We start from the raw sequence: 13,837 nt of genomic DNA on the forward strand, positions 1-13,837 counted from the left end.
AGACTTGGGCTTGTTGGAAAGACTTGGGTCTGGTAGATAGGCTGACTGCTTGGGCTTGATCATGGAGTGCCTAGGTTGCATTCTAGTGTTGGGCTTTCAAACAAACGAGCAATGTGATTAATTTGTACTTTAACTCATTCACTTTGAATTCTAACTCTTCCAAATGGGCTGGAGTCTTCCCAATAAATAACTCAAGCTTTTTTTGAAATTGTTTAGCCTTTGAATGAGTAATTGGCCTAATACTTGGAGTTCCATGCTCTTGGACAACCCTTGTCTTTGTATCTTTATAGTGCACATCATGAGTTAAGCTCTCAAGCCAAGCTCTAGCTCTTAAAGATTTTAAGTGAATAAGCCCAATCCTCTTTTTAAAGCTCAAGTTCAAGCTTGAGATAAAATTCGTAATAACATGCCAAAGCAATGTTATAGAATTAACTTGACTTGACTAAACTCGTTAGCAGTTCTATTCATCTCTTTTGGGACTTTTAATTATCCAAACATTAATGGAACAAACTTTGTTTGTAATAAAAATTATTTTACAATAATTTTAATGCATTCATATTTAAAATAGGATCATAAGGATGAAATCTTTTTTTAAGAAAAACCTAATATCATAATAGGAATAGGATATTTGTTGTTTCATAGAATTATCAAGCGTCCACCTAAGGATGTTTTTAATAAATAAATAGTAAAGAAATAATTAATAATGTTAATTATCATGGTTTGGAGGACAAATTTGTACAAGGAAAAAAGTGGCACAATTCCTTATAAATAACACAGTAGAATGAGCATAAATGACTTTTGGCACAATTCCTGAGAGCTTGAATTTTCTCCTTGAGAGCCTGGATTTTCTCCCTAAGAGCCTCTTCCCTAGAGACCCAATTTTTGTCCATGAGGTTCTTTCCACACTAAACCCGCAAGGTTCTTTCCGTGAGGTTCTTTCCATGAAGTTATTTCTACACTCAATCGAGAGAGTTCTTTCTGCACTCAATCGAGTGTGATAGAGTTGTAACTTGGAAGCCAATCATAAGAGTTGTGAGTTGGTTTCACCTCTTATTAATCTCAGACATATTTTGATTAATAAAAGTATTTTTATTTTAATACTTGGCAATACGTTCATCTTTATATTTTCTTATTTAGATGAAGCCCAAAGAGTGTAGCGATATCAATTGGGTTATGATGAGATCATACTAATAAGACTGAATGATTGATGCTTCATTCTTAAACTATTCCTGATCATAGGACTATAGAGTGGAGCCTGTATAGTACCATAAAAATTGATACACACAATGCATGCTCGTAAGAAGGGTAATTGATCTCATTGACTACTTATGTGGTAACACTAATGCAAGTGTGTAGGTGCTCATTGGTGAACGAGTTCACTAAATGACCTAACCTGAGAACACCTAAATGATAATTCTTACTAAAAGTCAATTAGGAGTTCTATGTGGCGATAGGTGCTAGTAATTTCTTTTTCTAAGGTACCATGGTTATCTTATATGAGAAGCATCATGCTTTGATTCCATTGTAAGAGATCCAGTAAGATGGGTCTCTAATAAGATGGTTATTAGGTATGATCTGAATCATACGAATGTATGTGAGTACACAAGATGAAATCTATTAACCTTAGTAATAATCTTAAAAGGTATATGCCCTATGTAAATGATGAAGTCACAACTAAGACATTGACGACCGACACAAATAGTTGAAAATTAATAAGAGTTATTAATTCAACCATAAGAGTTGTGGACTTAGCATTCATACATATAGTGTTGGTTATTGGAGGTTTGACATTTCCCCATACTTCTAGACCATATCAGGGCATTATGATTGAGTGATTGAATAACACTTGAACAAGTTGCAGAAAGGTCCATCTGAAGTGTTGTTTGTATTTCATTATGATATAGGGGCCATGATACATTCGTAAACGTCAATCTTGGTCTAAGGGAAAGATGATAATTTTTATCATTTGATGACATAAATTACAAATCATAATTAAAGAGTTTGATTAGGAGTATAATTCTTTAAATTACCCTTTGCCATCTTTATAGTGAACCTAAAAGGTCACACACAAACAAAGATAAGTTTTATGATAAATTTAGTGGAACCAAAAAATATTTTAGGCCCAGATGAATTCGTGGATTTTTTTAGGTGAGTTAGCACTCGCAAAAAAGTCCACGGGATGTGAAAAGTTGAGCAAGAATGAGAATGGGTGAAATAATGAGATTTTGTTTTAACCCTATTTTGACTAGGGTTTGACTTCTCCCCTATATAAGGCATTTTATGGCCCTTACCTCATTTAGATGATCTCTTGAGAAGTTTTTCCATCTCTTAGAGAGAGAAAATGGCTTTTGAGAAAAGCTAAGAAAAGAAACCCAAGAGGTTGGGTTAGATCACGCATGGTTGATGCAAAGAAACCTAAAAGGCATGCTCGTTGACATTCATAAACCTTTTCTTTGGTGTGGATCACTTGTAGAGGATGGGTGACACCTCACGGTATGGAGATTCAACCTCTTCTCGCATTGAAAAATCAAAAAGGTTTTGATTTTATTTTCGGTTCTTTATTTCAAATGAAAAGATTATATATTTGCAAACTAAATTCGGTCCTTTTGGGTTTCATGATCAGCCAAAGAGTTTGGTTGATTGAAAAATTTTAAAATTTTCGCTACATTTTGTTCCTAGAAACCCAACCAAGAGAACATTTCCCTTGAGCACAGTTCTCTCCACAACTGGTTTCTCTCGGCAAAAGGGTCGCATGGCTCTCTCGGGCGCATGGTTCTCTCGGCTATATCCCTCTTGGCCACATCTCTCCAAGTCTCTTCGTGTCTGTATTCTTCCTACAAAGTCGAGACTCTTTCCACACCCACATGCTTCTTCCCACGTGCTTGCATGGTTTCGCACATTACCTGCTTCCCACATGGCTGTGCACGCACGTCCACGCGTGCTCGTGCACCTGCTCATGATTCGATCTCACAACCTGCCTCTCCTAAGCACCTACCTCGTGCACCCCTAAAATTAATTCCATCGCGTGACCTTTCCCATGATTCAATCTCGTAACCTACCTCTCCCAAGCACCTTCCTAACGCATGCGTGATCGCCTAAACTTCAAGCACCCTCATTGATATATGCACACATATTAATTTGATAATAAATCGACTCCTAGTTTCTGAAGTTACACTTAGACCCTAAAACTTACCAAAAACTGTCAATCACCTCCCCACTCATACGTTGCAACCCGTATGCATGAAATCCCACATGGGCCCTCTTTGTTAGGCCATGTAGCTATCCTTAGGCTCTCCCTTTCTCAATTAAGCTGCACAGGGAGGCTCCATACATTATATAGTGTCTTACAATATATAATTGGGTGTAATCCCTCTAGGAAACCTCACACTAGATTCAAAATAATAAATAATACCTGAAGGCATCCTCTAACAACCCGAAATCTTGCATGGGTCGACCACCTAGAGGTCAAGAACTTACTCCGACAACTTACCGTAAGGCCCACCTTATTCCAGAGAACTCCCTAGGCTATTCAGTCATCCGAAGAAGAATCCTCTTAAGCCCATTCGAATTTGACCAAGGTCCTTAGTCTTTACACTCGCATTACAAAAAAATCGGTATTTAGCGACGATTTTTTTTGCATTTAGCGGCGATTTTAAAATTGCTATTAAATTAGGCGTCGTAGAGAATTTAGTGGCGATTTTTAGCAATCGCTGGAGTAACCACAGCAAATTATATTTTTTGCGACAGTTTTAAACTGCCGTAAAATGAAACAAAAATTTAGAGGCAGTTTCAAAACTGCCATAAAAATTTTAAAAAATTAAAATTTTTAATTTTTGCGAAAATTTTTAGAACCTCCATAAAAATTAAAAAAAATAATAATTTCTCGCAAGCCTGGGTTGCCAGGTCGCACACGCCCATGCCCACATCCAGCCCCGCGCGCACGCCTGGCCCCTGCCCACCACGTAGCCACATGTCCGCGCGCCACGTGGCAATGCTGGAAATTAAATTAGCCTTGTTAATTTTAGTTATTAAATTAGTTATTAATTTTAGTTATTTAATTTTAATTTTAAATTATTTAATTATTTTTTAATTTAGGTTGCTAAATTCAATTTTTTAGTCAATTTTGCAACGATTTTGAAAAATCGCCCCAAATGTATTTTAATTTTAATTATTTAATTATTTTTGAATTTAGCAACGGTTTCAAAAATCACCGCGAAATTCAATTTTATTTTTAAATTATTTAATTATTTTCTAAATTTAGCAATGATTTTTTGATAACCGCCACAAAATTAAATATTTTAATGAATTTTGCAGCGATTTTAAAAAACCGTCGCAAAATACCATGTTTTGCGGCGATTTTTAAAATCACCGCAAAAAATCAATTTTTTTGTAGTGTTGTCGCGTGCATGCTCCATCCTGGCATATGGTAAAAATAATAAGAATATCTCTTCTCTTGTTGGGAAAGGTATCTCTTTTATGTTCATTAAGTGCATCATTTATTTATTGTGCAGCTGGCAAAATCCCTATGAGTTCTCCCTAATAATTACTTTTTTTCACATGCTGATTTAAGCAATGGATGGCATATGTAGGTGAGGAATTCCTGCGTGCCTTCTAACTTGTTCTCATGAGCGCAGTTACGCCCCAAATACGCAGGAAGATACTCCTGGAGGGATTAATCTTCTACAGAAATACACTTGAGGGCTTATTCGAGACTTCTACCAGATAATCGGAGATTGAAGTCACTTGCTGCATATTTTCACAAGCAAACACCTGTCAGTTGTTCACCTTGTTCCGCCATAACTATAGCATTCTCGCATCATAAATCTCAATTGTTGTATTTTTATAACAACAATATTGAAAGCCTAACTAGTTACATATGAGTAGTTCTCATAAATTTAAGTGAGACATAATTAGTAATTAAGAAGACATTTTTAATATAATTAGATTATTTAGAATTGTGCGATTTGTGTAATTTGTGAACGTCAATTTAAAAGTTGTACCATTTATTTAAAAAATAAAGTAATGCATTTGATACCTTTGAAGTTTAAAAACTCTTAATGTTTGAAAGAAAAATACAGGTACCTTGAAATTTTAATATTATATTACAATTTCATACCTATCATTACGTAACCCTAATTAAAATTTAAAATGACTAAAATACCCATATATTTTAAGAGCTTTTCCCCTCTTTCTCCCACTTGTTTCCTCACTTATGTTCAATTGAACATGCATCAATGCAGTGATCATCTCTCATTTTCATTCTTGTTAGGTTTGTATAACAATAGCAACAATGTCCAAGAGAGAGGTGAATTGGGTTATTTAAAAATTTGATTGAACTTTAAAAATCTTTCTGATGAAAAATGAGATTTTAGTGCAAGTGAGGATTAATGAAATACTTAAAACAATAAATGGAATAAAAAGCACAAACAAAAGAAGGGACACAACAATATATAGTGGTTCGACCTAAATCAAGCATAATCTACTACCTTAGCTCCCCCACTAAGGATTTTTCAACCAATTCACTAAAAATCTTCTATCTCTCCGGATAGGCCCTCTAGCAACAAGGTATGAAGTTATACCTTCTTGCTTAACCAAGCAAGCCCTATAGCAACAAGCTAGGTATCAAAATCCTCTTGCTTAAACAAGCAAACCCTCTAACAATCTTACTAGAAAAACTAAGAATAATAAAAAAGAGAGAATCTAAGAGTAAACACTCTTAGTTACAAGATCTCTCAATATAAACACAAGTTTTGAACAAGATAATACAAATGATAAACAAAGCTTTTAGAGAGAAAAATTAAGAACAAATGAAATAATGAAACACTTAAAGAATAAACACTTGTAAGCTTGTAATGATCTCTCTTAGTTTTCTTGAATCATCACTTTGATCTTTATTTATAATGCATCTCGAGATCTTTGAAGAATATGGTCGTTGGTAGTGGAAAAATCACTTTGCGAGAGTAGATGAACTAGCTGTTATATGCTATCTGCGACAAATCAGTCGACAAGTTAGTTCAAATATTTGAACACCGATCGACAAATGAATCAAGGCAGTCGACAACTATAAGGGCCCACTCTCGAATATTCCTACTAGCATAGGATATTCGAAAGGAGGTCATCACAGAGATGATATAGAACAAACCATAATAAAACAGACAACTCAATTCACTACTAGCAGTAGAAACTAAATTAAGATTCAATTACACTTCCAAGATCTCATGAGTTTGGGGCTTAAAAGCCATACAAAATAATTAAGAGGCTCTAATGTTAACCAACAAAATAACAATCATTTCATCTCAAGCCTCACCAAAATGCTAAACATGATCTTCAAGTTAGGACGCGTCTCCATAACCACTATCCCTGGGCCTTAGTCCCACTAAACTCACCCCCCGAAACCAGCCTTCCCTTTACCTGGAATGGCAAGGAAGATCAAGTGAGGCACAAGGCTCAGCAAGTTCGAGAAGCAATGAATAACAAATAAGAATCAAGAATATGGTGACACTAAAAAGAGTAATTAAGAACTCAACAGTTTTATACAAGATTTGTAATTTATGACTTTATCAATTTCAATTAAATGCATCATGTCACCATATATTACTATGCAAACGTGCATATAAAATTAAGTATCAGAATCAAGTCTCGTAGGCTCGCAAGCCATCAAACAACATATGCCAAAGTGCATTCATGTAAATAAAAATTCACAAATAATTTGGAGCCAACCTGCCGAGCTATGGCCACCTCGTCGCACGCCAGGTGCTCTAGGATATCCTTCCCTCTGCGCAAAATTTAATAACAATAGTATATATATATATATATATCATATTTTGACATGCCATTTATGAAATCACACAATGTTACCCACCTTGATGTCATGCTCTCAAATGCATAAATAGTATCCACATGGTTTAATACCATGTATTGATGACAAGTACACCTCCACAAAAAGTCTCAAATTTATTATTAGAGTTCCCATGCAATTAAAAGAACCACATCAAGCACATTAGCTCTATTAATCTTTACACACAGTGGCATTTAATTTACTGGCCATATTCTAATGACTATTTAAAAAAAAATGCAAGGAAAATTTTGATATGAATTCTCATAAATTTGGGCATATTCAAAAATTATTTAATAGATAATTAATTTATGCTCGTGGCAATATACGATGGGTGCGTGGGTGTTAAACATGTGTATAAATATATATATATATATTATTTGGGCGCTTTTAAACTTACAGAGAGTATTAAACATATATATACATATATATATTTTAAGTGCCTTACGTTTGCTTTTAACTTACAGAGAGTATTAAACATATATAACATATATATATATTATTTAAGTGCCTTATGTTTATAGTAAGTGTGCAGGGGAGGGATTTAAATAAAACAGAGAGGGAGAGAGAGAGAGGGAGAGAGAGGGAGAGAGGCTGCACTGTCGTGCATATATGAACATATGTATGAGTATATAAATGATGGGTTGGCTGGGACAGAAGCAGGGCATTCGAAACAGGGTGCTATATATATATATATATAAGTATAAATGGGTGGTTGACTGGAACAGGGCATTCAAAGATAGCTAATCAGTTATGTATATGTGTATAGATGTATATGTGGGTCACTCGGCTGGGATAGTAGTGGAGCTGATCGAGTATGTATATGTATACAGATATATATGTGGGTCACTAGGCTGGGCCATCAGTGGAGGTTGTTTGTATATGTATATATATAGATATACAAGTGGGTCACTCGGCTGGGCCATCAATGGAGGTTGTTCGTATATGTATATATACAGAGATACAAGTGGGTCACTCGGCTGGGCAACAATGTTTGTTCGTATATGTATATATAGAGAGATACAAGTGGGTCACTCGGCTAGGCAACAATGGTTGTTCGTATATATGTATATAAGTGGATTTTGTTTGGAACAGAACAAGATGGAGTCGGGCCATGCTCATATCTACTATATATATATATATAACATTTACTTTCCTCACGGAAGAAAAAACTCCTAAAGAAATAAAGGTAGGCCATTCCAGAAATAAACTCAGGAGTAAATCAAACTCATTTCGATACATCAAGGGATTAGTAGGAAGCTTAGGAGAAATTTCAAAAGAAAAACAATGATGTTATAACAAGAGGAAGAAGAAGAAGAATTTACTCGCAGAGGCAGGGAAATGGATATATCTATATATATGTGTGTACATTTATAGTTGTCCAGGCAACAAACAATTGCTCAAGAAGAGATAAAATATACAGAGATTACAGAATGTGAATGAGAGGGAAGAAAGAACTTGCTTGAGGTTGACTGAGCCTTCTCCTTGCTGAGCTTCAATGGCAGAGAAAGATATACATATGAGATGATAGCACAAGGAGGAGAAGAGGAAGTATAAGAAAAACACAGAGGGGTGAGGAAAAATAAGCAATCGAACAGTGGGGAGGCAAAAAGGGATTAAGTAATTTCACTTAAATGGAAACATACACAGTGCGTGTAAGAAAAGGGTCTATACGCTAGCCTTACTCAATTGCCCCTACCTTTTTTCTGATAATAAACCAGCTTTTTAGGGCATTTTTGGTATTTGACACATATCCTTATTTTAAATTTTTCTTTTTTTCTTATTCACATAAAAATTTAAATTCCTTTACCATTGGGCCTAAACCCAACCCAACAACTATATAGCCCACCTGATAAACCCATGGACTTATTAACTAATTAATTGGAGCCCATTTCATTATTTCCAATTCTATTAAAAATTATACCCATATACTTATTTTCTCGATTACATGAACCACAAAATAAAATTATACAAATATAAAATTATTGTTATGCCATCAAGGAGATTTACCATCAAGTATTAAAATACTTAGACCCACATTTAAAATGCCATTAAGTTAACGTTAAGTATTAAAACAACTAGGCTCATTTTAGGGTCATTACAACAACTACTTTAGATCGGTCAACAGGACGTGATGCAGAGGCAGTTGACATCAAACAACATAGAGCATGTCGAGCAACTGGTCAACAATATGATTAGAACTAGTCGACAGATTAGAATATATATTAGAATTGCTTGCTTGAGGATACAATTCATAGTATGTATACATTACAACATATTTACATAAATGTCCACATTTTCTTTAATTTATATTTTACCTTCCATTTACTTTAATACATAAATATAAATAAGAAAGTACCCCCCATTTGAATTCAATAAAAAAATCTAAAAAGTCAAAATTCATAACAATAAGAAAGTAGAATTTTGATTTAGTATAAATTTAGAATTTAACAATTTTACCACTCCCAAAATACATACATTATATTTCTTAAAAAATTCATTAAATATTATTTTATCATTAATGGATATTAGCTATTGAAATACCGAGAGATAGTTTTTCAAAATGAAAACATTCTCTTATATGTTTTCTTATAATGTACTAATCTTCTAGGCTTAGAGAAAATTATAGATCATTTGGTTTTCATTTTCACATAGGTACTTGAAATTGATTTTTGTTGAAAAACTATAAATTTGACTCATGGTTTGGGGATCAAAACCAAATATTATTTTTCATCATCAAAACTAACCACAAATGTAAAACATCACTTCTTTCTATCTCTCACTTTACTTTTCTTTTGATACTATCAACAAAGTCATTACTAATGGGTCATGTTTTCCAACACAAATTTCAGTAAAAAAATGTGTTGTCACCATTGTCATCTATTATTTTCTCATCATCAAGAAGTTTACTCAAGGTTATCATTGATATTTTTCATAGATCCCTGGACAATCGAGACCAAATTACACATCACTGACGAGGTTGCCATGGTAAAACCCATCACTATTATTGGTATCTCTTTCTTTCTCTCTCTATATCTATATGTGTGTGTGTTTTTGTCTCTTTATATCTTAATTGTCTTGATCTCTTTCTCTATCTCTCTTTTGGGAATCAATTGGGGATCAATTTGTAAATCAATCTATTTTCTATAAATTGATCTCTCATCTCTCTTTAAATTTATTATTCATCTTTTATGTCGATTCAACCCCCATTAATTAGGGTTCAATCTATAGAAGGTTTACCTCATTGAGGTTTGATTCTTAACATATCAGACCTCGATCAATCTAGGGTTATTGGGTTTTTTCTCTGGCAGTATGCAATTAAGAAAGGTTCACTACAACATGTGTTAAGGATTCATCGATTAATTTGAGAAGTAATTCTTTTTTTTTTCTTTTCTTTTTCCATTGACCCTAGCAATTATTAAGGCTGCGTTTTCTTTGCTATTTTTAAGTCATTTTTAGTTTTCAATTTTTTAAAATAATGAAAATGCGTTCTCTTTATTGTTTTTAAAAATGCATTTTTGAAAACAAAAAAAAAATTGTAAAGAAAACTCAAAATAACAAAAAGTTGTTTTGAGTGTTTTCATCCAAAACAAACTCAAAACTCAAAACACATTTATTTATTCATATATTTATTATTATAATGGAAAAAAATATTACAAAATTCATTAACTATAAAATGCAGATATTTTTTCAATAATTTATAAATATTAAATATTTTTAATTTACTAAATAATCAAATTTATTGAATAAAATATCATTAAAAAATTATTTTCAAAATTTCAAAGAAAACGCGTCTTCTAATTTTTTGTTTTGAGAAATAGTTTTTCAAAATGACAAAGAGAACGCGTTTTTAATTTTTTAAAAATAGATTATCAAAATAAAAAATTAAAAATAAATTCAAAACTCAAAATTAAAAATTAAAAAATAAAGAGAACACAACTTAAAATTCTATAATAGTCAACAACACTAGGAGTAGCTTGTAATAGGCATAACTAGTGTGTTTCTTTTTTATTTGTACTTTTATTTATTTTGCTGGTATAACCAAAGGAAAGAGGAAAAGAGAAGAGAAAGAATGAAAGATAAAAGGTCATTTTACTTCATTGTTTAACAATAGTGGAATTTAATGCTATTTTCAAAATGTCAAAAGGTGTCTCTGTAATTGATACAAACATTGGGGCGATTATTGCAATTTACTAAAAAAAAACTATTTCATTGATTAATAGAGTCGAATATCCAATTTTTTGAGATCCTTGAATAGATGGGTATGCAATGACCAAATCATATTAAATACATAGATCCAAGTTAATATATATATATATATATATATCATTATCTTGTGATTGTTTATATATGTGATCCAGTGATCCTGTTATAATTCGATCCTTGCAATTTTATTGAGAAATTATTGTAAAAGATATCTTGCCAAGGAAATTTTTTTTTTTTTTTTGGTAGATGAAAATTAATTATAAATATTTAATTATATAAAAAAATACTTGCACCCAATTAATTATAAATATTTTTTTTGCCAAGGAAAATTATTTATTAATTATAAAAAAGATATCTTGCAATTTATTATTTTTTTTGGAGAGAATTAATGTGAGTAAGGCCAACGAAATCCTATTAATTATTCCTTTATTAATTCCTGAACTTAAAACTCGATTAAGTTACCATAAGAGTTCTGTTAATTCAAAGCCCAATCATTAAAACTTAATTTATTATCTATTTAAATGCTTTACAATGAGCTAGATCGAGCTCCCTTGATTAATTTCAAGCAATGGCTCAATTAAGCTCGCCGCCGCCGACCATGGCGCCCAGCCACCGACACTGTCAGATGGCGAGCACAAGCCCCGGCAGCGAGCGGTTGGCGAGATCCCGAGGCTGGCTCTGCCACAGGGTCGGGCTGTGGTGGCCGATTAATTCAGTGACGACCAGCCAGGTGTTGAAGTACTCTCTGAATTGGGTGATTTTGCCGTCTTTGAGGGTCCAAACGTGCACCCAATAAGCCTTGGCCCCTTCCCAGCCCTCCACGATCACCCGATCCCCGTCGATGCCCGTCATGCTCCGAGGCTCGAACCTGAACTCCGATCCCGACGATTCTCCGGTGAGCACCCTCATCATGTGCTGGCAGTTCTGAGGGCCGTGGAACCACCATTCCAGGTCGGCGGCCAGAAGCCCGGCCACCTTGTCGGTGTCGCCGGTTGCCAATGCCTTGTAAAGCACATTCACGGCAGCCATGTTCTGGCTCTCAGGCTCCGAAGAAGGGAGCTCAAGGTTTCCGGCGGCCATGGTGGAGGTGGATGAAGTGAATTTTTATGAATGGATATGCCTTGCTAACTGCTGGCTGGTTTCATGGTCTGGCTGCGGAGCTGGGAGCCCATTTTATAGGAAAATGCGTGCGTGTGACAGAGTGTGTGTGTGTGTGTGTGTGAGAGAGAGAGAGAGAGAGAGAGAGAGAAGGGCGGGGGGTAGGGGGGACGGGACATGCTATGCAAGGATATGGGCCCTACTTTTAAATTTTGATACTTATTAATATTAAATATAAAACATGAAAATTCTACATCCAAAGAATAATGTACCCAACGCCAACATTCAGTCCCACTCCAAATAATTGCTCCAACGCGGAAATACCATTACATTTTTTATTTTAGTGGCTCAAAATTTTTGTTTCTTAAGAGCTGGAGCTGCAAAACTAAATAAACTCTCTGTTGTTACTCGGTAACACAATAAATTTGTAAAAAAGGAAAACTGTAGATAGATTACCCTCTTATGGACGATCCGAGCAATGGGTGACCCTCTTGTGGTGTATCTGAGCGATGGATGAGTCTTCCGGGGGTGAAAACAGTGATGGGTGAGTCCCTTGGTCAGGTTGAGAATGATGGGTGACCTACTGGAAAAAGAATCGGTTAGGAGCGCGGGCAAAAGTCCCTGCGTGGACCCTCCAATACTTAAGTTAGATTACCGTAGAAGTAGAGTACTTAAAAGCAAGAGTGTAAATATGAGAGCAAGAGATTGCATACCAAATGAGGGAAAGATATCTCCTATTTATAGTAACAAAAGGGGCATCCATGTGTCGCGTGTCCCGAGTTTCACGGCAAGAATCTCGGAGAGGCTTTGACCGAGTCTCGTGGGAGTAGTTTTAGGCCGATTCTCCTAGAGGCGTTGGCGCAAGAATAGGGGGCATGCGGAGGTGAGCGTGGTATCCCAAGTGACCCTTACTCAGGGGTATGTGCGAGCGCTGGGAAAGAGAGCATGAGGGGCCGTGCGCGTGGGTGCACGGGGCCTGGTACGAAGTGACCGCGCGCGCGAGCACGCACGGGTGGTTGCGCGCTAAGGCGCGGCTCCCCCCGTCACTCGGGGGCAAGGGAAAAGGCGCGACCCCCGTCAGGTAGCCACGTGCGGCCTGGCTGCGCAAGCGGGGGGCCGCGCCTGGGGCGCCCGCTAAGTGTCACTTAGAGGCGCACCCTTCTGCCACCATGAGTGACCCTCACTCAGGGGTGGCATCCTTTGGTCACCCATGGCGACTTACCATGTGGCGCTTACACCATTCTTCACTTTCAATATATTTTTATACATAACAATTGCTCCCTACTCTTTCTGTCGAGAGTCCAGGAGGAAGAGTATTTTGCTTATGTTACAACTCTATTTTCAGGAGACCCATTTCTTTTGGAGAAGGAGATTTTTTTCCATATCTGTCTCTTCCATCCTCAAGTCTCTCAGGGTTATTCTTTGCACAGTGTCTCCCAGGACCACTATAAAAGGAAGACTTGGCCTTTCATTTTTTCATTGCTCAACCACTCTCTTGTAAGAATTCTCTCAGCATTCCAGGCTTCTCCACAGTATACTTCTTCATCCGTGGTCTTGTATCTTCCCCAAGAGACCCTCACCCATAGGGACGTTTAGATACTTCCTCCCCCAAGTGACCCTCACCCATGGGTCCAATTGCTGGTCGTTGCTTCTTGTGACCCTCATCCATGGGTCTTGCCCTTAGCCTCATCCTTACGT

The 13,837-nt window shown here is 35.8% G+C and overlaps 1 protein-coding gene across 1 annotated transcript; it reads right to left on the minus strand.

Moving 5' to 3' along the window:
* Positions 1-11,450: 11,450 nt before the first annotated feature.
* On the minus strand, positions 11,451-12,196 carry LOC127789067 (wound-induced protein 1). Its single transcript, XM_052317824.1, has one exon. It carries the CDS (start codon positions 12,119-12,121, stop codon positions 11,663-11,665), a length of 459 nt encoding a protein of 152 aa, XP_052173784.1. The 5' UTR covers positions 12,122-12,196; the 3' UTR covers positions 11,451-11,662.
* Positions 12,197-13,837: the final 1,641 nt, after the last annotated feature.

The sequence above is a fragment of the Diospyros lotus genome, chromosome 13 (genome assembly GCF_014633365.1).
Source record: "Diospyros lotus cultivar Yz01 chromosome 13, ASM1463336v1, whole genome shotgun sequence".
Lineage (NCBI taxonomy): Eukaryota > Viridiplantae > Streptophyta > Magnoliopsida > Ericales > Ebenaceae > Diospyros > Diospyros lotus.